The 23,458-nt window shown below is 39.1% G+C and overlaps 1 protein-coding gene and 2 long non-coding RNA genes across 8 annotated transcripts in view; all 3 read right to left on the bottom strand.

Moving 5' to 3' along the window:
• The window catches only part of LOC135433282 (uncharacterized), a 79,982-nt gene that overhangs the window by 23,217 nt on the left and 33,307 nt on the right, over nucleotides 1-23,458 (bottom strand). The gene's annotated exons all lie outside the window — the stretch shown is intronic.
• The window catches only part of LOC135433275 (uncharacterized), a 41,807-nt gene continuing 18,504 nt past the window's right edge, over nucleotides 156-23,458 (bottom strand). The window contains exons 1-3 of one of the 6 annotated variants that reach the window (XR_010437056.1): nucleotides 2,061-2,583; nucleotides 1,141-1,582; nucleotides 156-171 (exon numbers count right to left, since the gene is read on the bottom strand). Coding sequence is in view for 1 of the 6 variants with exons in the window: in XM_064689290.1 (XP_064545360.1) it covers nucleotides 2,478-2,511; nucleotides 7,080-7,600 (555 nt within the window). In the remaining 5 variants the exon portion in view is untranslated. The other 5 variants (XR_010437058.1, XR_010437057.1, XM_064689290.1 and 2 more) reach the window with 5 other exon arrangements.
• Nucleotides 11,889-12,427, bottom strand: LOC135433150 (uncharacterized). Its single transcript, XR_010437031.1, has 2 exons — nucleotides 12,353-12,427; nucleotides 11,889-12,176 (listed from the first exon to the last, which is right to left on the bottom strand). It is a non-coding gene; the product is annotated as an uncharacterized LOC135433150 (long non-coding RNA).

The following is a 23,458-nucleotide window of genomic DNA, read 5'->3' as shown; positions in this document are numbered from 1 at the left end:
GAAACTTTTTCGTTTACCATCCAATCGTTCTCAAACTCATTTTCAAAGATCTTGGCGCAAATTCATTTGAGGGGTGTTTCACACTTTTAGGAAAATCCGTTCCTCCTTGGTGGAAATTGGGGTTAAAGATTTGGTGGGTGACGTTTGGCGCTCAAATTCATTTCCATGGATCTACATAAAAAATCATTTGAGACGTGTTCCACTTTTTTGGCAAAATCAATGCAGCCTCGGTGGAAAGTGCAATTCGAGGTTTTTTGGTGAAGTTTAAAGTTTTGTCCGATTTGGTTTAAACTAATGCAAGAATCGTCAGGTTGACTGAGTGATATTAGCTTATACAAACATTCGTGAAGGATAGGATAGTTTAATATCGTTAACTTTACAAAGATTGGCTTAGAAATTATATTCTTAAGTATCGTCCGTCTTCTGTACTTATTCCTTGCTGCTTAGCTTCCCACTCTTGAGGTGCTTAACTCAATACTTCTTCGCATAATTATCGATTTGCTGCGAATGGCCATGGGTCGAGGCTGCCAGACGCTTACACTAATTTTTAAAGCTCTACATAAGAACTCAATGAATACGTGTTTTAGCGATTTGGGAAATCGCAACAGCGGTAAATTAGCGGAAAGCGTTTGAATAAAAGTTTTTCGCTTAAAGCTTTTTGACAACATTTAATTATACGTGCCAAGGGCAAGGCCGGGTTATACCCGCTGGTAAATAGATATAATAATAACCAAAATATAAATATAATGAACAGCTTGCTGTTAGTTCAAATATACGGATACCTTTATTGTAGTTTTAATTTTTGGCTAATCTAGTTTTTTCTTCCTTATTGACATAAAATAACATTGACATTAAATATCAATGAAAATAAAATTGTTCAATGTACTTTTTCGAATGTGGTGATCAGTTTTATTTATTCAAAGGTATATTGTAACACACTGCAGAGTCTCCCATAAAGGCAACTGCACTGCCCAACATATTTATGATTTATTCTTGCTCAGGATTCGGCAAACTTTCAGTGTTATACCAAAATAGGTAACAAACAGGTAACAGGTACGATAGCTCCATGGTTAACCAAAATTTTTAGATACGAATTTTATTATAGGTGGCAAACAGGATATTTTCAAGGTTTGAACTCACACGATTTGCCTTTTGTAGCTGCCATTATAACCAATATTATTCTTGCCATATCTAAATCAAAGGGGGTTATGCAGTCATCTTTTTCCGGCCGTCTCTTTAGGTTCGCATCAATTTTTTAAATTTGTGTTTTATAATCCGAAACTTAAAGCAATACTATGTATCTTCTTTAGAATTAGAATCAATTTCTTCTGTAGCCATCGAATCAATTTCTTCTGTAGACATCGAATCAATTTCTTCTGTAGACATCGAATCAATTTCTTCTGTAGACATCGAATCAATCTCTTCTGTAGACATCGAATCAATCTCTTCTGTAGACATCGAATCAGTTTCTTCTGTATAATAAGGATCTGCCGACGCCTCAGAAGATTCAGGTTCAGTGGATGTTGTCGAAAATACTGTTGGGTTTATATCTACGGATATTTCGCCGTTCAATGTCAAAGAACTATAAGAGGGCAAACAAATTGAAAATATAGAAAATTTGAATATGCATATATCTTGCAATAGAAAATGTGTAAAAACGCTCTACTTGGGAGTCCCCGACTGGGAGTTACCCTAACCCAATTATCAAGCGGCTGACAGAATATTCGAAATTCCTTCTATACACCCACACCGCAAGCTGTGTACTTTATGCATCGGATGCGAATAACTTCGGAGCTTAGTGTCCGATCTTTAAAAAATGTTAACGGCTTGATTATGACCGAAACTTGAATATTCTGGATCATACCATCATCATAAACATCCTAAATTTGATGTCTCCAGGCCTCGAAGGCTATGTGATATGTTTAAATATCATATTGATGCTGCTCAAGAAAATTCAAAGTAGTCGGATATGCTTCCTTCTACACTGATAGCCTTTTACACATTTTTAAAGGTTTTGGTCCCACAAAACTTGCTGTTATTTGAAAGATATATGTACAAACCTATCGAGTTTGGGTTTCTTTGTCGTCGGTCTGAATGGTGGGGGTCTGGGTGGCCTTGGCTTTGGTCTTCGATGTGGCCTTGGTCTTCGATGTGGCCTTGGTCTTCGATGTGGCCTTGGTCTTCGATGTGGCCTTGGTCTTCGATGTGGCCTTGGCCGTGGCCTTGGTCTTCGATGTGGCCTCGGCCGTCGAAAGAGCTTTGGCTTGGGTCTAATCAATTTAAAAATTTTTCTCCTAGCTGCACTTAAAACTCCAAAAAGCCGATGTTGCTCATTTTGCATAGAATACTTATTCTGTATTGGACCATTGCTACTTTTAAATAGATGTTGCTCGGATGAATTCTCGGGTTGCCGTTGTGCAAGCTGATTGTGTCCATGATGACGACTCGGATGATGCTCTTGGTGATCATCTCGTGAATTACGACTTTTCACTGTAGTTCTGTGCCCTTTGGCTGTAAAAACGTTCGTTACAATTATAATGAGTAATATTTCAAAAAGAACTTTCATTTCTAGAAGTATTTTATACTAACACGGAAACACTTGTGCAAAAACGTTTTTATAAGGCCAGAGACTGGAGTAATTGGACGTGGCTTAATTCAAATTAGATATGGCCATATGGGCATTACGCTCCCGAGTTAAACAAGCAATTTTAAAGGAATTAATGAGAAAAGACTAAATGAAGTAAATGAAAATAAAGAACAGTTAATATTAATATTTTTCTTTTACCCTGTACCCATTGAAAATGAGTAAAAAGGGTATATTGCTTTAATGTTAACGTATGTAACAGGAGGTATGTCCGTCTGTATTTTGAACGTAGTCCACCTAGTACCCGCATTGTACGATCCAGAATTTTGACTTTTTGAGTAAGTCGAGAACCCCCGACTAGGGTACTCTTACTTCTTCTTTCCTCAGTTATATATTAAGAAGACGACTTCTTATGCCGGTTCCATCATTTGCTAATTAGCTATAAGTAATCAGTTTACATAAGTGTGAAATCTTGATTAAAATGAGTTTAGGCGATAAATATTCAGATGTTATAAGATATAAGACAAAATGAAAACGCAATTTTGTTTGAATAGAACCAACATATTTAGGCTGCACTTCGGCAACCGTCTTCAGGGCATTAACACAAAAACCAAACAAAAAATAAGCATTAAGATACATTAAATAAAATTAAACAATTATTTAAACAATTCAAAAAACATACATTGTTTTACACGTCTGCGTTCATTGACGTGGAGGTTGAAACTATTTGGCAGTTCAATATGTCTGCATAAATGGGCGCAGTTTTAGGTGTCCGTTTTGTAGTTTAGTCGTCTGTTGTTTGGTGGGTTTATTATGTGTAACACTTCTAATGTCGGTCTTTTGTTATTAAGTTGTTCTTGTTGTAAAATTGTTGTCGCATCGAAATTTGGTGGGTGGTTGCTTTTCATACAGTGGGTCATAAGTGCTGTTTTTATACCCTGAACCCATTAAAAATGGTTAAACAGGCTATATTGTATTTGTGCAAATGTATGTAACAGGCAGAAGGAAGCATCTCCGACCCCATAAAGTATATATATTCTTGATCAGCATTAACAGCTGAGCCGATCTAGCCATGACCGTCTGTATGTCCGTCCGTCCGTATGTATGAACGCAAGGATCTCAGAACCTATAAGAGTTAGAGACTTGAAATTTTAGCTGTAGGTCCTCCTAGTGCCCGCGCAGATCGAGTTTGTTTCCGATATTCGATAACTTGCCCCGTTTCCAAGTAATCGATAAAAATCGAACCGTAAGCTCCGCTCCCGGCCACCAGTTTTTTGACAGGGTCCTGCGCGATTGCCAACTCATCTTTGCACTCGGCTCGCTCCTCATGTCGCAGAAGGAACACAGGCGGCAATGCCAATCTCTCTCTTCTAGTTGCTGAAAACAATCCCAACTCAGTTCAGTTGGTTCAGTTCTTGTAGGTGAATGAGGCCTCCTTGACTCAGGATCTCTGAATTTCGAATTGAGCCTAGGGATTGCTACACCTGAAGTTGTTGCAGTCTCGTAGACATTGTCGCGGCCGGTACCACACTCTAATACACGCAGCATTCATCGCCGCATTCATCGCTACAGCCTTCTGCGAACCAAGCTCAACTTATCGCCGCTGCTGTTGAAGAAGGTGAGGAAGTGTATCACTCGTTTCAAGGAGCCACATAGCACAAGCACTTTGTCTACGGCGTGGGTACTTACGCTACGCTCCAGGTGCACACACAGCTTGTCGCTGCACATCCTGGGAAAAATCACATCTCCATCGGCAAGGGACAAGATCGATTTATATGCACTGGAGATATTCAATGATATTTCCCTCACAGATCCGATGTTTAACACTACAACGTTTACTGTGTTGGATTAAAAATAGCATACATTTTATTAGAAAACAGTTTTCTTAGGGGATGTTTCGCCAAGCCTGGTTGGGTTCTCCAGGCTTTACAGTGGAAGACTGGGTCAAAACCGGCTTTTTGAATAAGGCTGCACTGTCACGTAAGTTGTCCGCAGACTCTGAGACGTCTCCTCTGTCGTATTTGGAGGAGGTCCGACTTGGCTGTCTATGGTCGCTATTCTGAGGTATTTGTGCAAGGCTGAATTTTTGACGTACCAGTCAGCTCCAGGCATTTTGCGCAAGGCCATATTTTGGAGGTTCTGAATCCGTCTTCGATTTGTCCGTGACGCAATGCCCCAGACCTGGATACCGTATCTCCATGTCGGCGCCACCATGACATTGTAAGCTGCCCGCTTGCAGCGAAGTGGCAATGGGCTGTTGGGGTTTACTAGCCAGTTTGCATTAGCCATCTTAAGGCGGCAAATGGTGGGGCTGCTATCTAGCTGGAGCCTTGCCACGCCTTAGTGTATAGTTGACTGCCTGGCACTTCGAGGCATTGAGCTTGATGTTCCGCCTGCGTGCCCAGCTCTCAAGCAAGTGGATGTATTTCTGGGCCCCGTCAGTGGCTTCGTACTCGCATTAGGCGAAGTAGAATATTGCCTCGTCATCGGCAAATCTGGCTATCAGGTGTTTGCCTGGGGTGGCGAAGTCGTGTAGGTCGTCCGGAGTGGGGATGTCTGCCATGTACAAATTGTAGAGAAAGGGGCCAAATACGCTGCATTGGGGGTCACCCGCTTTCATTTTGCGAACAGGAGAGATTGCTGCCCTAACTTTGACTTCGAACTTTCGATCCAATAGATAAGAGCGCAGAAGTTGAAAGAAGAAGGCGGGAAGACTAATCTTAATTTTCAAAGGCCTGCTTTACGCCTACTGTCGGACTGTCCAAGTCCACTATTTGCGATAGTAGGAGCCTCACCACGTGCCTCCAGTAGGGGCATTGTTGTTGGCCATTAGATCGGGCACGGAAAAGCTTGTGCTAGCACGGGCGAAAACGTGGGGAGACACTGAGGCCGGCAAGTTTTTTATATGACTACCTTCTTGTGCTGAGTTTAGCTGATCGACCTCAGATACGTCAGTCTGCATGTTTTCTTTGTTATTGGGGGTGCCAAGAGGGCATATCTCTTGGAAGCATGTGGCAGTTCGTTAACTGGACTGGAGTCAGCCTTTTGTGACCACCTTGTTTTTCTCAGCAGCAGAGGAGCCCAAATGACAAAGCACAGTCGAAAAATAGGCGCTTGGTTATTTGTTAGGCGCTGTGTGTTTTGTTATCAGTTGTTTTATAAACCGAAGATAAAACGCAAACAGATTCGTAAACACGCGGGTCCGTGTGGTCTTCAAAACATTTAATTTGCGTTTATAAATGTTATTTATAATATTAAATATTAAAAATGGAATTTTATGTTTGCCCTGGGACCAAGGAAGGCAATGTTGTTGCTGTTGTTAATTGATTTCGAGTGTTTACAATTATTGCATTGAGTTTGTCACTATCACAAGAGAAATACGTCTCGACTTTTTGACACTTATATACGAACTTAAACGTACTATTTCAAATTTGGTGATCAGTTTTATTTATTCAAAAGTTGTCTGGTACACATTGCAGCGTCTTCCATAAAGACAACTTCAATGCACAACTTATCCATCATTAATTCTTGTTAAGGATTCGGAAAACTCTTAATATTATTCCAAAACAGGTAGCAGGTACGATATCACCATGTTCACTTAAAATGTTTTAACTACGATTTTTATTATAGGCGGTAAACACGATATTTTTAAGGTTTGAATGTCACACGATTTTTGTAGGTGCAATTATAACCAATGAACTTTTCGGTTCACCTCAATTTCATAAATTTATTGTTTATAATCAAAAACTTAAAGCATCTAATTTTTTTTCGCCTAAATTTCTTCTTCTGTTTCTTCTGTAGAATAATAATCAGAATTTGAATTTGACATCGAATCATCTTCATCTGTAGAATCAGAATACCAGGCAGCGTCACTATCAAATTTTAAAGAAAGAAGATAAGAAGGCAATCAAATTGATTAAAACTAGAACATGCATACATCTTTCAATAGAAAACGAGTAAGAAAGACTATCTTCGGCACGCCGAAGATTTAATACACTTGCAGGCAGCACCTTTACATAATGCTGGCAATGCCTTGTTGTATCCAAGAAGCCGAGAATGGTTATGATATCTTGAAAAACAATAAGTTTTTTCATACAAGAACCCTTTTTTCGATCGATCGTTCCTAAGGCTATATGATATGTTGGTTCGATCGAGCCAGGCCCGATATATGTTTTGCGTGCAACAGAAAGAGGGATGTTAACAGTTTCATGACGATAGTTTTAAAACTGAGAGAATATTTCGCATAGAAAGAGACAGACGGACAGATATGGCTATATCGACCAGACTCTGGGGCTCATGAATATTCTGGTATTTTGATGTCTCCAGTCCTTATAGGCTCTGATATATAATAAAACACCATATTGATGCTGATTAAGAAAATATATAATACTTTATGTGGTCAGACCTGCTTCCTTCTGCACTGATAGCCTTTTACTCATTTTTAAGGGGCTTGGTCCTTAAATACTGGGGGCATATAATAGATATATGTACAAACCTGTCGAATTCCGGTGGCTTCGTTGTTTTCGGTGGCTTCGTTGTTGGTTTCGGTGGCTTCGTTGTTGGTTTCGGTGGCATCGTTGTTGGTTTCGGTTTCGGCGGTGGGGGCGTGGGTGGCGGGGGCGTGGGTGGCGGGGACGTGGGTGGTGGGGACGTGGGTGGCGGGGACGTGGGTGGCGGGGGCTTGGGCGGTGGGGGTCTGGATGGCGGGCTGGGCTTCGGACTTGGTTTAAACCAACCCACTACTGCTTTAACTGCCTTTGCAGCCCATGAAAATAACCCACGTTCGAAGTTTTGCAAATCATAGTTATTTTGTATTGGATCATTCCTTCTTTTTATGAGATGCTGCTTGAATAATCTCTTGCGTTGTGCAAGCTGATTGTGTCCATGATGACGACTTGGATGATGCTGTTGGTGGTCATCCAGTGAATTACGACTTTTCACTTTATTTCTGTGCCCTTCGGCTGTGAAAACGTTTATTACAACTACAAGGAGGAATATTTTAAAAAGAACTTTCATTTCTAAAAGTATTTTACAGTAACAAGGAAACACATGTGTAAAAACGTTTTTATAAGGCCAAGAACTGGATTAATTGGACGTGGCCTAATTCGAATTAGATATGGCTATATGGGCACCACGGTCCCTAGTTAAACAATCATTTCTGAAAGGAAAATAAATTATATAATAAACGTGTATTATATTTCAATATTTTTTGATGTAATTATTAATAAGGGTATATTGCTTTCATGAAATTATATGTATGTATTGAAGGAATGTCCAAATAAAGTATATATATTCTTGATCAGGACAACAAGCTAAGTCGATTTGGCCTTGTCTGTCTGTCTGTCTCTTGAACGTACGCCCATATAGTACGATTTTGTGACTCCAGAATTTGGACATTAAAAGTAAGTCGGCAATCCTCAACTAGGGTACACTTACTTCTTCTTTCCTCAGTTACATATATACTAAGAAGACGACTTCTAATGCCGGTTTCATACAAATACCAATTAGCTATACGTAATCAGCTTACATAAGTGTGAAATCTTTATTAAAATTAGTTTAGGTGATAAATATTCTTTATATATAAAACTTTTTGTCCCGACTGACTGATTGACTGACTGATTGGTGAACAACGTACAGCCCAAACCGTAAAAGCTAGGAAGCTGAAATTTCCACTGTATGTAGTTATTTTATGTTATGAAGGTGCACGTTGAGACGCGGGAAATTCCACCAGCATGTGTGGAATAATCTCGAAAAACGTTTGTATGAAACTTTTTTGTTTACCATCCGATCGATCTCAAACTCAATTTCAAAGATCTTTGTTCAAATTCATTTGAGGGGTGCATCGCACTTTTAAAAAATGTATCCCTCCTTGCTGGAAATGGGGCTTAAAGATTTGGTGGGTAACGTTTCGCCCTTAAATTAATTTCTAACTTCCTTATTACTCAATGTCGGTTACTCAACTCCGCCTTCGAGAGCGTCATGAAAGCTCGCGGCGATGTAGAGCGGCCGGGACTTTTGCAGCGATCGTCAAAGAGACGTTAACCATAGAGAATGAAGCGCGAATAAAGTAATGTTGAGGACGGAATTTGCTTTTTTTTTTATTTGTTAGTATCACTAACCTCGGGCGTCTTGGTAAGCCGGTGTTCGACATAGTTCCCTTGTTCCTCTGTAGTACTGCACCGATGGCTGTAACGGAGGCATCACAAGTCAGGCTCAGGTCTGCGTGTGGACTTGAATGAGCGAGAGTGGCTGCTTTTGCAATTTTCAATTGTGTTCGCCGTCCAGTCCACAACTCATTTTATATTCTTTTTTATTTTGCGCTTCAAATCATAGAGCGGTGCCTGAGTTTCTGATGCATGTCGTATACTGCGGCGATAGTAGTTCTTTATATCCAGGAAGCGGCCCAGTTCGCTTATTGTTTGTGGTCGCCCGTACTCTGACGCGATCCTTTGGAGGTTTAATACCTTTGCCATTAACTAAGTAGCTTAGAAACAATCCTCAGTTGTTTTTGAATTAAATTTTTTGTCATTAATCCTGAGGCCATTTCCTTGCAGGATACATAGGACATTGTTCACTCACGTTTTGCTTATACTCCATAACTGAGTTTTACATGACCAGGATATCGTCTGAGAAGGAGAACAAATAGTCGACACTTCGGAAAAGTTGGTCCATGAAACGCTGGAAAGCTTGCGTCGCATTTTTAAGACTAAATGGCATTTAAAGAAATTCAATCAAACCAAACGGTGTGCATACTGCAGTTTTTAGATGTCTTCTGGTGCCATTGCTGTTTGATAGTATGCACGTTCTAAGTCCAAAGTCGTGAATATGAGTTTATCATGTAAACAGTCAGCGAAGTCGTGTATGTGTGGTATCGGATAAAGATCAGGAGGTGCTATCGCGATTAGTTTCCTGTAATCGCCACCGCTGGTCTTTGCTACCATGTGACTTTTGGACCTTTGGAATAGCGACAGATTCCTTCGTCAATCAGTTGATGGATTTGTGCTTTTGCAGATGCCAGTTTTGTGACCAGTTGGGATGATGTAGTGTCGAACTGCATGTGATGGAGGATTTTCGCACAAGTTGTTGGCCGTGTTGACCGCATCGGTATGTTTTGCGTGAGTGCTACGACGGTGTGGTTTTTGTGCATTATTTGTCTATGAGCAAATCAAGCTGTAACAGAAAGTCAACACCAATTATTGACGAGCAACAGGAATCATGAAACACCACTTGAAAGCACGACCCAGGTCATGTCGAGCTCTAGGTTTAGGTTACCGTATGTTTGTATCATGTTCGGTTTGTGACATTTAATTGCATATAATTGTTTACCTATTGGTTGTGTGCCGTTTGTCGTTGTGCAAGGCACAACTGACACCAATGATCCTGAATCAATGAGAAAGATATGACGAATATGGAGATCCTTCACGTGTAGACGGTGGTCTTGCCCCCGTCGCATGTGCTGAATGGTGGCTGGTGCTAGAAATGCTACCATCCCCCAGCTGAGTAAGCGGCATCCGCTCTAGTTTAGCCGATAGATCGTGGCTAGGACTGTCACAGTTTATTTGGTGGAACGGCCACTAGAGGCTTAGGCGCCACAGGTGGGACAGTGGGACACTACCAGCTGTGGTAACTAAGGCAGCCGGTACAGAACTAGGTCTTACAGCTACCGGAGTAGTAAAAGAGATGAGCTGCTCAGGGATCAGGGTAGTAAGCTGCTGTATTGCAGTCGGAGGCTGAAGACTTTTTAGGTCCTGGAGACTCATTCAGCAGTTGTAGGCTATTGAATTGGGTATCCAGGGCTGTGAGCTGATCGTTTAGTTATCGAAAACCAACCATCAGACCCCTTAAGCCAGTCCTGAATTTCGTCATCAATCACCCTACACGAGTCTCAACTATAGTGCAAACCATTATGTTGGGCAACAGCAACCCCACTAGGCCAGTGTAACCCGTGCATTTAGAATGCACGACATTATCACATAGCCAACAAGGTATGATCGATTGACTTGCCGTAATTTGCTTTTGGCAAGCATTTCTGAACCAGACAATTTTATGATTCATTTTTATAGGATTGCTAGCGGGTATAACCCGGCCTTGCCCGTGGCACGTATGTTATATATGTTTTCCGCCAATTTACCACTGTTTCGGGTAGAATTTCCCAAATCGCTGAAGTACGTATTTATTAAGTTCTTATGTAGAGCTTTGAAAATAAGTTTGAAGCAAATCGGAGACAACTTAAAACTTCGCCCAAAAAATCTTTAAATCGCATTCCCCCCGAAGAAATTTGAATTCTGCGAAAAGTGTGATTTTTCTTATAGATCTCTGAAAATTAATTTGAGCGCGAAACGTCACCCACCAAATCATTGACCTCCATTTCCACCAAGGAGGAACGGATTTTCCTAAAAGTGTGAAACACCCCTCAAATGAATTTGAACAAAGATCATTGAAAATAAGTTTGAGGCCGATCGGATGGTAAACAAAAAAGTTACATACAAACGTTTTGCGCGATTTTTCCACACTTGCGGGTGGAATTTCCCGAAACCCCGTCTTAACGTGCATCTACATCACATAAGGTAACCACAGTGAAAATTACAGCTTCCTAGCTCTTACGGTTTGGGCTGTGCGTTGATCACCAATCAGTCAGTCAGTCAGTCAGTCAGTCAGTCAGTCAGTCAGTCAGTCAGGACAAACAGTTTTATATATAGAGATAACTTGATTTTCATGAGCTACTCCACAGCTCTGCTTTGCTTTTAAATATGCCTCCAAATACGATTACGAAACATTTTAACCTTTCCTGAGACACATTGTGAAAAACAAGGTTTTATGAGTTCAGTTATTGTCATTGGCGTACTTCAACCGATCTCTCCTCGCTAATAATTGTCTAACCTTAGCCTGATGCCGATCTTTGATCACAATGGAATATCTTATCGATGTAATAATAATCGAAAATGAAAATATAACCAAAATATAAATACATCGAACAATTCTTTGTTAGCTCAAAAAATTTCGAATATCTTTTTGGTAGGTGCAACTTTTTCAAACTAGTTTGAAAGCACTTTGTATTTTTTCATGCGATCGACTTTTAACCAAAACTCTTATATCTATGTAAACTATATTGTATTTATCATGGCCGAGAAATGGGTGAAAAAGTAATATCAATTACTGAATGAGGTGCGAATGAAGTATATCCTAATATAATTTGATGTCATGAAGATAAAATTGTTCAATGTATTCGGGTTTAGGATTCGGCAAAATTTTCAACAAGTAACAAACATTTAACAGGTAACGATAGCTCCATGATTAGCCAAAATATTTTAGATACGATTTTTATTATAGGTGGCACGATATTTTTAAGGTTTGAAAATCACACGATTTGTCTTTTGTAGCTGCCATTATAATCAATATTAGTCTTCATCTTCTGTCATCTTTTCCTGGATACAGTGTTAGGGTCGCCTCAATTTTATAAATTTGTTGTTGTCTATAATCCAAAACTTAAAGTAAGTTAGTTTTTCGTCCAAATGGCTATATATCATCCATATAATAATAATCCGACATCGAATAACTTTCTTCTGTATAATCAGATTCCTCAGAAGAGTCACTATCCAGTGTCAAAGAGAAAAGATAAGAGGGCAAATAAATTGAACATATAGAATATTCGAAGATGCATACAAATTTCAATAGAAAATATGTTAAAACGCCTAATAGCCTTTTACACATTTTCAAGGGGCTTGGTCCTACAATACAGGCTGGTATTTGATAGATCTATTTACAAACCTATCGTGTTCCATTGTCTTCTTTGTTGTCGTTGTCGTCGGCCTTTTCGTTGTCGGCGGTGGGGGTGGGGGTGGGGGTGGGCGTGGGGGTGTGGGTGGGTAACTGGGTGGCGAAGGGTGTGGAGGTGGACTTGACGGGGAGAAAAACCCAATAATTGATGGAACAAGTGATATCGCAACGCTAATCAAAGCGCCTAATCCAATCCGATGTTGGATATCGTTATTTTGTATTGGACCATTCCTTCTTTTAAATAGATGTTTCTCTGATAATCTCTTGCGTTGTGCAAGCTGATTGTGTCCATGATGACGACTTGGATGATGCGGTTGGTGGTCATCTAGTGAATTACGACTTTTCACTTTCTTTCTGTGCCCTTCGGCTGTGAAAAAGTTCGTTACAATTACAAGGAACAATATTGCAATAAAAACTTTCATTTCTAGAAGTACTTCGCAGTAATACGAAGAAACTTGTGTAAAAACGTTTTTATAAGGCCAGAGACTGGAGTAATTGGACGTGGCTTAAATCAAATTAGACATGGCCATATGGTCATCAGGCTCCCTAGTTAAACAAACATTTTTATAAGATTTCATGAAGGAAAATAAATTATATAAAAAACTTTTTTTATATTTTATTATTATTATTTTATTTTTTGTATGTAATTGTTATTGAGGATATATTGTTTTTTTGTTTTTTATGTAACAGGAGCTATGTACGACCAAACAACGTATATATATTCTTGATCAGGACAGCATGCTGAGTCGATTTGGATATGTTCGTCTGTCTGTCCTTTGAACATACGACCATCTGGTACCTGTACGATAATGTGTCAAATCATCAATAAATTACCTCGTTTCTGTGAAATCGATAAAACTCCAGAGTTTTTACTTTTTGAGCAAGTCGGCCATCCCCGACTAGACTACTCTTACTCCTTCTTTCCTCAGTTAGATTATTATTATTATTATGCCGGTTCCATACATTTGCTAATTAGCTATACACAATTAGCTTACATAAGTGTGAAATCTTGATAAAAATGAGTTGAGGCGATAAATATTCAAATAACAGATTGTAGTATGAGCAACATCAATATTCACCATACCCAACCAATGTAAGGGTATTGCAAACAATAATACATATAGTGACACTCTGTTGCTATAGCATAACACAACTCAAGGTACGTTCGAAATATGATCGTCCACTTTTGAGTCGCCTGACCATAGCGTGGGATGTGCAACGTCTGCACATTCTGCCACATACCATGCCTTTGCCTTGCGTTATGTATATGTTCACTGTATTTGCCTTAAGTATATGGATGTGGTAAACGTTCACTACATGCTCCCGCTCTGCCGCTGTATTCAGCGACAGAGACATATATACAAAAACCCTCTTGTTAGACTTAAGTATAAATTTATAATCCAAAGACAGTCAGTCGATGGAAACCAAGCAACGTCAGAAGACGTCTTTAATAAAAACCCTAAATCAATAAATAAGTGTTTTCAATTTTTTTCACAACAAGATATAGTACCTTGACCAATTTTGGTAAATAATAAGAGCTAGAGTCACCAAACTTGACATGTAGCTTCTAGAATAGTATATATATTCAAGTATCTTTCATTTTATAGCTATCACCACCTCCCCGTAACTACCTCATAGCTATAAATCAAGTAAATATACCAATTTACATATGCTGCCCACCAATATAAGCCACAATTTGAATGCAATTGACTTTTTGAGATTACACAAATATTCAATAGCACAATAAGATATGTACTGTAGAAATACAAAAGTTATTATAGAAACATGTTTTGGCTGGACTCGAGTTTGGGGCAGTAAGCGCAAATTGCAGGAATTTCTGTACACAGACACATTCCTGCGCGTCTTCTTTGAATTCTATAAAAAGCATTGCAATGGCGATTATATTGTTTTTTGAGCTGCTATTTCAATTCGTTTTTTTCTCATTGAGACTTAATTATTGGTATGGTTGTTGAGTAGGGGTACGGCTGCAAGTGGTGCGGTCTGCTGCGAGTTCGAACCCTACCGAGGAAACTATGATTTTTTTCTTGTTTGGGCGGTGTGGCTGTTGAGTTGAGGCGGCAGCAAGTAATGCGGTCATTTGCGGGTTCGATCCCAGCCAAGGGAGTTTTTTTTTATAATTTATTTTTATTGCTACTAAAAGAAACGAGCGCGTAGTGCGAGCTCCATTTGGTTTTGGAATAAAAGGGTTCAGGGTATCTCCTAGTCGGGAGCTCCCGACTAGAACCTCTTACTTGTTTTTATTTTGGTTGACAGCCAAACAAAACACAAAAGCTAACCGAAAGAACCATTACAGTACCTCTGGTGTCTTGCTCCATCTCTGCACCGATGTATGTGTCGGAGGCATCGCAAGTCAGGCTCAGGTCTGCGTGTGGACTTAAATTAGCGAGAGTGGCTGCTTTTACAATTTTCAAATGCCCCAATTACCTTGGCCATTCTGTCCACAGCTCGTTTTTTATTCTTTTTTAGTTTGCGCTTCAAATCGTTGAGCGGTGCCTGAGTTTCTGATGAATGTGGTATACAGCGGCGATAGTAGTTCTTTATATCCAGGAAGCGGTCCAGTTCGCATATTGTTTGTGGTCGCCCGTACTCTGAGATCGCCATGACGCGATCCTTTGAAGGTTTAGTACCTTTGCCATTAAATAAGTAGCGTAGAAACAATACCTCAGTTGTTTTTAAATTGAATTTTTTGTCGTTAATCCTGCCATCCAGCCATTTGCTTGCAGGATACATAGAACATTGTTCACTCACGTTTTGCTTATACTCCATAACTGAGTTTTACATGACCAGGATATCGTCTGAGAAGGAAAGACACCAACGATCCTGAATCAACGAGAAAGATATGACGAATATGGAGATCCTTCACGTGTAGACGGTGGTCTTGCTAGTGCTAGAAATGCTACCATCTCCCAGCTGAGTTAGCGGCATCCGCTCAAGTTTAGCCGATAGATCGTGGCTAGGACTGTCACAGTTTCTTTGGTGGAACGGCCACTAGAGGCTTAGACGCCACAGGTGGGACAGTGGGACACTACCAGCTGTGGTAACTAAGGCAGCTGGTAGCTCGGATTTTTGTTTTTTTCGTACCGATGTCACACATTTCGGAACAGAACTAGGTCTTACAGCTACCGGAGTAGTAAAAGAGATGAGCTGCTTTGTGATCGGGGTAGTAAGCTGCTGTATTGCAGTAGGAGGCTGAAGACTTTTTAGGTCCTGGAGACTCATTCAGCAGTTGTAGGCTATTGAATTGGGTATCCAGGGCTGTGAGCTGATCGTTTAGTTATCGAAAACCAACCATCAGACCCCTTAAGCCAGTCCTGAATTTCGTCATCAATCACCCTACACGAGTCTCAACTATAGTGCAAACCATTATGTTGGGCAACAGCAACCCCACTAGGCCAGTGTAACCCGTGCATTTAGAATGCACGACATTATCACATAGCCAACAAGGTATGATCGATTGACTTGCCGTAATTTGCTTTTGGCAAGCATTTCTGAACCAGACAATTTTATGATTCATTTTTATAGGATTGCTAGCGGGTATAACCCGGCCTTGCCCGTGGCACGTATGTTATATATGTTTTCCGCCAATTTACCACTGTTTCGGGTAGAATTTCCCAAATCGCTGAAGTACGTATTTATTAAGTTCTTATGTAGAGCTTTGAAAATAAGTTTGAAGCAAATCGGAGACAACTTAAAACTTCGCCCAAAAAATCTTTAAATCGCATTCCCCCCGAAGAAATTTGAATTCTGCGAAAAGTGTGATTTTTCTTATAGATCTCTGAAAATTAATTTGAGCGCGAAACGTCACCCACCAAATCATTGACCTCCATTTCCACCAAGGAGGAACGGATTTTCCTAAAAGTGTGAAACACCCCTCAAATGAATTTGAACAAAGATCATTGAAAATAAGTTTGAGGCCGATCGGATGGTAAACAAAAAAGTTACATACAAACGTTTTGCGCGATTTTTCCACACTTGCGGGTGGAATTTCCCGAAACCCCGTCTTAACGTGCATCTACATCACATAAGGTAACCACAGTGAAAATTACAGCTTCCTAGCTCTTACGGTTTGGGCTGTGCGTTGATCACCAATCAGTCAGTCAGTCAGTCAGTCAGTCAGTCAGTCAGTCAGTCAGTCAGGACAAACAGTTTTATATATAGAGATAACTTGATTTTCATGAGCTACTCCACAGCTCTGCTTTGCTTTTAAATATGCCTCCAAATACGATTACGAAACATTTTAACCTTTCCTGAGACACATTGTGAAAAACAAGGTTTTATGAGTTCAGTTATTGTCATTGGCGTACTTCAACCGATCTCTCCTCGCTAATAATTGTCTAACCTTAGCCTGATGCCGATCTTTGATCACAATGGAATATCTTATCGATGTAATAATAATCGAAAATTAAAATATAACCAAAATATAAATACATCGAACAATTCTCTGTTAGCTCAAAAAATTTCGAATATCTTTTTGGTAGGTGCAACTTTTTCAAACTAGTTTGAAAGCACTTTGTATTTTTTCATGCGATCGACTTTTAACCAAAACTCTTATATCTATGTAAACTATATTGTATTTATCATGGCCGAGAAATGGGTGAAAAAGTAATATCAATTACTGAATGAGGTGCGAATGAAGTATATCCTAATATAATTTGATGTCATGAAGATAAAATTGTTCAATGTCTTCGGGTTTAGGATTCTGCAAAATTTTCAACAAGTAACAAACATTTAACAGGTAACGATAGCTCCATGATCAACCAAAATATTTTCGATACGATTTTTATTATAGGTGGCACGATATTTTTAAGGTTTGAAAATCACACGATTTGTCTTTTGTAGCTGCTTTTATAATCAATATTAGTCTTGCCTTATTTTAAACAAAGGAGGCTATTCCGTCATCTTCTCCTGTATATAGTGTTAGGGTCGCCTCAATTTTATAAATTTTATAAATAATAATCAGACATCGAATCACTTTCTTCTGTATAATCAGGTTCCCCAGAGGCGTCACTATGCAATGTCAAAGAAAAAAGATAAGAGGGCAAATAAATTGAACATATAGAAAATTCGAAGATGCATACAAATTTCAATAGAAATTATGTTAAAACGCCTAATAGCCTTTTACACATTTTCAAGGGGCTTGGTCCTACAATACAGGCTGGTATTTGATAGATATATTTACAAACCTATCGTGTTCCGTTGTCTTCTTGGTTGTCGTTTTCGGCGGTGGGTAACTGGGTGGGTAACTGGGTGGGTAACTGGGTGGGTAACTGGGTGGCGAAGGGCTTGGAGGTGGACTTGACGGGGAGAAAAGCTCAATAATTGATGGAACAAGTCCAAACAATGGAAGAAACTGATTTTGGATATCGTTATTTTGTATTGGACCATTCCTTCTTTTAAATAGATGTTTCTCTGATAATCTCTTGCGTTGTGCAAGCTGACTATGTCCATGATGACGACTTGGATGATGCGGTTGGTGGTCATCTAGTGAATTACGGCTTTTCACTTTTTTTCTGTGCCCTTCGGCTGCGAAAAAGTTCGTTACAATTACAAGGAGGAATATTGCAATAAAAACTTTCATTTCTAGAAGTACTTCGCAGTAATACGAAAAAGCTTGTGTAAAAACGTTTTTATAAGGCCAGAGACTGGAGTAATTGGACGTGGCTTAATTCGAATTAGATATGGCCATATGGGCATCACGCTCCCTAGTTAAACAAACATATTTGAAAGATTTCATGAAATGAAGATAAATTATATAAAAAACTTTTATTATACTTCATTATTTTTGTTATGTAATTATTAATAAGGGTATATTGCTTTTATATAAATGTATGTAACAAGAGGTATGTCCGCCCAATTAAATTATATAAATTCTTGATCATTACAACAAGCCAAGTCGATTTGGCCATGTCCGTCTGTCTGTCTTTTGAAAGTACGCCCAACTAGTTCACCCGCAGTACGAATTTGTTTCTAATCATCAATAAATTGCCTCGTTTCTGTGAAAGCGATAAGACTCCAAAATTTGGACTTTTTGAGTAAGTCGAAAACCCCCTACTAGGATACTCTTACTTCTTCTTTCCTCGGTTATATACTAAGAAGAAGACTTCTTATGCCGGTTCCATACATTTGCCAAATAGCTACAAGTAATCAGCTACATAAGTGTGAAATCTTGATTAAAATGAGTGAGGGCGATAAATATTTAGATAATATATATAGTACCTTATTCCCTTTCTGTCACTTGACTAGTACAGACGTGTCTCATTGTGCTCCAGTGCTAATTAATAAAAATAATTTTGAATAAAGTTTTCCTATACCGGCAGTGCTGCAAACTTATTAAAGGCATTATTGGCCCACGTTTACAGTGCCGCAGGCACGGTGTCGGTGTAATAATAAGCCAAATAACAGCGTTAGTGCCGACTTCAAGTGGTGTTGCGCTGAAGCGCTCACGTCCAAGACATTCGCCTTATAAAACAATCAATCAATTCAGAGCATACAGTATACAGAAATTCTTGGAATTCGCGCTTGCTGCTGTAAACACGTGGACAGCCAAAACACAGTTTCTTTTGTTTTTCTTAACCGATCTTGATTTGAAAATTTCAGCAGTAGATCTTATTGTACTATAAAATATTCGCGTATTCTCAAAATGACAATTGCATTTAAATTTTGGCTTATATTGGTGGGCAGCATATGTAAATTGGTTTATTTACTTGATTTATGGCTATGAGGTAGTTACGGGGAGGTGGTGATAGGTTTAAAATGAGATATACTTGATAAGCATATACTATTCTAGAAGCTACATGTCAAGTTTGGTGAATCTAGATCGATTTATTTACCAAAAACGCTCAAAAAACAGGATTTCGATATCGATTTTTATCGATTGCTTGGAATCGGATTAAGTTATCGATTATCGGAAACAAACTCGTACTGCGCATGGATTAGGAGGACCCACAGCTAAAATTCAAATTGTAAATCTGTAGCTCTTATAGGTTCTGAGATCCTTGCCTTCATACAAACGGATGGACGGGCGGACGGACGGTCAGACAGACGGACATGGCTAGATCGACTCGGCTGTTAATGCTGATCTAGAATATACATATATACTTTATGGGGTCGGAGAAGCATCCTTCTGCCTGTTTACATACATTTACACAAATACATTATAACCTTTTTACCCATTTTCAATGAGTTAAGGGTATACAAAATGAACAAAACTTAACTCAAAAAAACTTTGAATCGAACTTTCCACCGAGGAAGCTTGGATACTGCGAAAAATGTAAAACTAGTCTCAAATGATTTTTGTATAGATTTTTGGAAATAAATTTGAATACGAAAGTCAACCACCAAATCTTTGACCCCCATTTCCATCAAGGAGGAAGGGATTTCCAAAAAGTGCGAAACACCCATCAGATGAATTTTGACAAAGATCTTTAAAAATGTTTTTGAAGCCGATCTGATGCTAAACAAAAGAGTTTTATACTAACTTTAAAGCTTAACTTAAAGCTATCTAATAAACTTTACAAAAGTGCCTCTTTCTGTTGCACGTAGTACATATGTGGGAACCAGCTGAATCGGACAAATATATCATATAGCTGCCATAGGAACGATCGATCGAAAATTAAGTTGTTTATGGAAAACTTTTTTGTTTTTTTTCAAGATATCTTAATAATACAATTAATAATGAGCATTAAGATAAGGTTGGGTCTGCAAGGGTATTAAGTCCTCGGCTTGCCGAAGATAGATAGTTTCTAAACTTCATATAGATTAACAATCAATAGATCAATGCAGCTCAATAGGCTCGATGATTTGTTATTAAAGTTCAGACAGCTCTCACGGATTGCGGAGATTCATTGTTTTGCTGGAGTTACTGGTCAGCTCCGGGATTGGGCTGTGCGTTGAGTACCATTCAGTCACTCAGCCAGTCGGGAGAAAAATATATTTATGAATAGGATTTATGGATTATGAATGTGTTCGGTATTATATAAACCGTTATTTAATAAATAAATAAGTAAGTAAGATTTCAGTAGCAGACGTTTATCCTTCTTTAAAATGTAACATGTGTTCAGCAGAAATGATGTTATCATTAACTAATTTAATAGAATTATTTAATTAAATTATTTAATCTAATTATATGCCTTAAACAACAATGCATAGTTTAAAATATGATTCAATTGCACCTTAATTTTATATTTGCTGTCTATTTTGAGGCGGTCCGCCATTTTCTTTACCGTCTCCGGAATGGCGACTCTGCCAATACCGGCAATATTGTGACTGCTGGCCCGAACGGTAGGAAAGTCCTTGAAACTATGCTGGTCTGGGACATTCAATTGATAAATGCTATTTGTAATTAGCAATATATTTCCACTGCACTGCGGATGCCATTTGGGTGGCCTTTGGCTCTAAGTGCGCTGTGCGTGGCTCTGTGTTCCGCTTTAATTAATTAAAAAAAAAAAGAAACCAAAATACGCGCTGCCGCATGTCTGGAATATCTGGAATAATGCTATTTGCCATTCTCACGTGTCAAATTTGTTCGCTTTTTTTCGGTATTGAATCAAATTTTCGACACTAATGGCTGGCTGGCGTTATTATATTCAATACCCATTGAAAATGGTCGCAACAGAAGGGTATAATAAGCTTTGTATATTCTTCATTACCATCAACATCACCATCATAGGGACTGTACAATCTAGGTATACCAATCAATTTTATTATACGTAATTTTTTTGTAGTTTTGGGGAAAATTTCAAGAATTCATGTTTAGTAATATTTTTCAAATCAGTCATAACTTTCTTATTAAAACAAAATACTTAACAAAAAATTGCTATTGTAATTTATTTAATTAGATTCAATAACAAATGTATATTTTGTTAAATAAAAGTATTGCGTCGCAAAGGAATTTAAATGGATCGAGTGGGAAGATCAGCAGAGTGAATCCTCATCGGTGTGGTTAGCACTTTGGATATAAATGTAATCTTGTGGGGGCCGATCAATTTGGCCTCTTTTTTAACTTATGTTCATCTATTGATATAATGCAGTTCCTCAAATACCATGGAAGTTTAAATATTATGTACGCAGATCAATATAAATTTCATTTTACGACAATTCCTCGTTTCTTCTTTTCAAATCTTGCAGAACAGAAATAAACAAATATTTGTGCTTTGGTTTGTTTTAAATACAGAAAGTTTGAATGTTTTTTATGGCAGTTCGGTTCTGAGTACAGGGTATCGCTCAGTCGGAAATCTAGGGCCACACCGACTGGCCATTAATGCACAACATGATATTTAATTGGTGGTACTAGTATTTTCGCTTCTCCAGCATATACTGGTAGAGTTTCTGTGAATCGATTGGCCGACGAATGGGACTCAGACATGAAAAGAACTCTGCTACTGCTTACCTCACATTTTCGTTTTTCCAAGCCAACAAGGATCACAACATTCTGAGATAACAGGTATTGAAAAAAGGTGGTATAACTTTATAATGAATATGTTTTAAAACCACATCACGGAGATCTTAGTGTCTTTGTTTTAATCATATTTACTGTAATATCTACTATCATATATATTACTCACGCTATTACCCAGAATGCAAATAAACAAACAAATGATTGTAAGTGGATTTCTCCGATCTGCTTGAATATAATCCTGGCTAACTTCAGCACTTGCCAGGCGCATGGGTAGCAGTTAGGGCAGCAGATATGAAAGATGAATGTCTGGCCATAAATTAGCAAAACATATTTGTTCTCGATTTCTCGGCTGTCGATTGCAGCATTATTGGAATCCCGAAAAGAGGCAGAGGGATCAACTGCCAGGAGCGGGAGGGGGATTAAAGCGCGCGCCAATTGCTGTGCGGGAAGCCTGGGAACCTTTATTTTTCGGGTCTGCCATTAGACGAGTGCTATAAGCGCTCAAAATGGTCACGGACAATCGGAAAATTGAAGCAACCCCTAAGGACTCAACATAAAAGGACACAGGTGATGGCTGCAGGTTTAGCGCGCTTCTTGCAGCGTGGGAAACTGAGAAGGGCATAAAACACAAGATGAGTCCAAATAGGAGCCGAGCCACTGGCATGTGCAGAAAATCCATCATAACGCTGACAATGCATTCGGGAACAGCACCACAAACCTTGCTCAAACAACAATGCGGCATAAAATGCGGCAGCCCCTGGTCCGCAGGTCCCTTGCTAGGGTCAGTGGCTGCTTGCAGTTGACATAGGTCTATTTGGCAGTATCTCTCGCTCGCGCTACCTGGCCTCAGGTGTGTCCCTGCCTTTGCTTGCGTGCCAAACAGTCGTTGGCTCTCCAATTAGTTTGCCATGCGCTCCTAAGACCTTGGAGTTATTGATAGAACTTTCTGTTTTTCATTTGGATCGCAATTCTACTTTCAATCCTCTTTCCTTGTATTCACTTCTTATATTTGCAATCGGTAAATTCTGTGCTGCGACGCTTATCCATTTTCCAAATTTACATGTTAAGCCTCTTAACAGCTGGATAAAACTGTTTTCAAGGTGTGAGTCCTTACCTCCTTATTAAGCTGTTCATTCGATGATGGAATTTTACATATTTATGATAAATGTTTTTCGGTTTGTTAACAGTATCTTTCTGAAACCAGGAGGCTTTGCAAACGACTTAGCTTTATTTTTCTATAACTGCTTCCAGCAAAACGTGAGAAGTGCCATATTTATTGTGTATATATTTATTTATTTATTCTTTTTTTTTTTTGAAAACAAAAAACTATAATATTAAATATTATGAAAATCTGGTCATACTTTTTGTGCGCTGCGCTACTCTTGGCGTGCGGCGTTGGCAGCGAACTGCAGCAGTGCTTAACGAACGAGAATCCAAATAATGAAAAATTTATATTGGATGAGAACTCGTGGGAGCTGATGCTGCAGGGCGAGTGGATGATCGGCTTCTGTGTGCCGCTGATCATGGCCTGCATAAAATTTGATCGCGTATGGAGCAAGTTCGCACACGAGAAGCATCTGGAGAAGAGCGAAATGATTGTCGCCAGCATGAAACTGGAGTATTCGGAGACGGTTATCAGGCGCTTCTCTTTGCACGATCTGCCCACCATTTTGCATGTG

The sequence above is a fragment of the Drosophila montana genome, unplaced genomic scaffold (assembly GCF_035044405.1).
Source record: "Drosophila montana isolate Dmon_TW-CO22-7 unplaced genomic scaffold, ASM3504440v1 contig_3217_1, whole genome shotgun sequence".
Taxonomy (NCBI): domain Eukaryota; kingdom Metazoa; phylum Arthropoda; class Insecta; order Diptera; family Drosophilidae; genus Drosophila; species Drosophila montana.
Note: the sequence above shows the minus strand (reverse complement) of the source record. Positions and strands in the feature narration are given on the sequence as shown.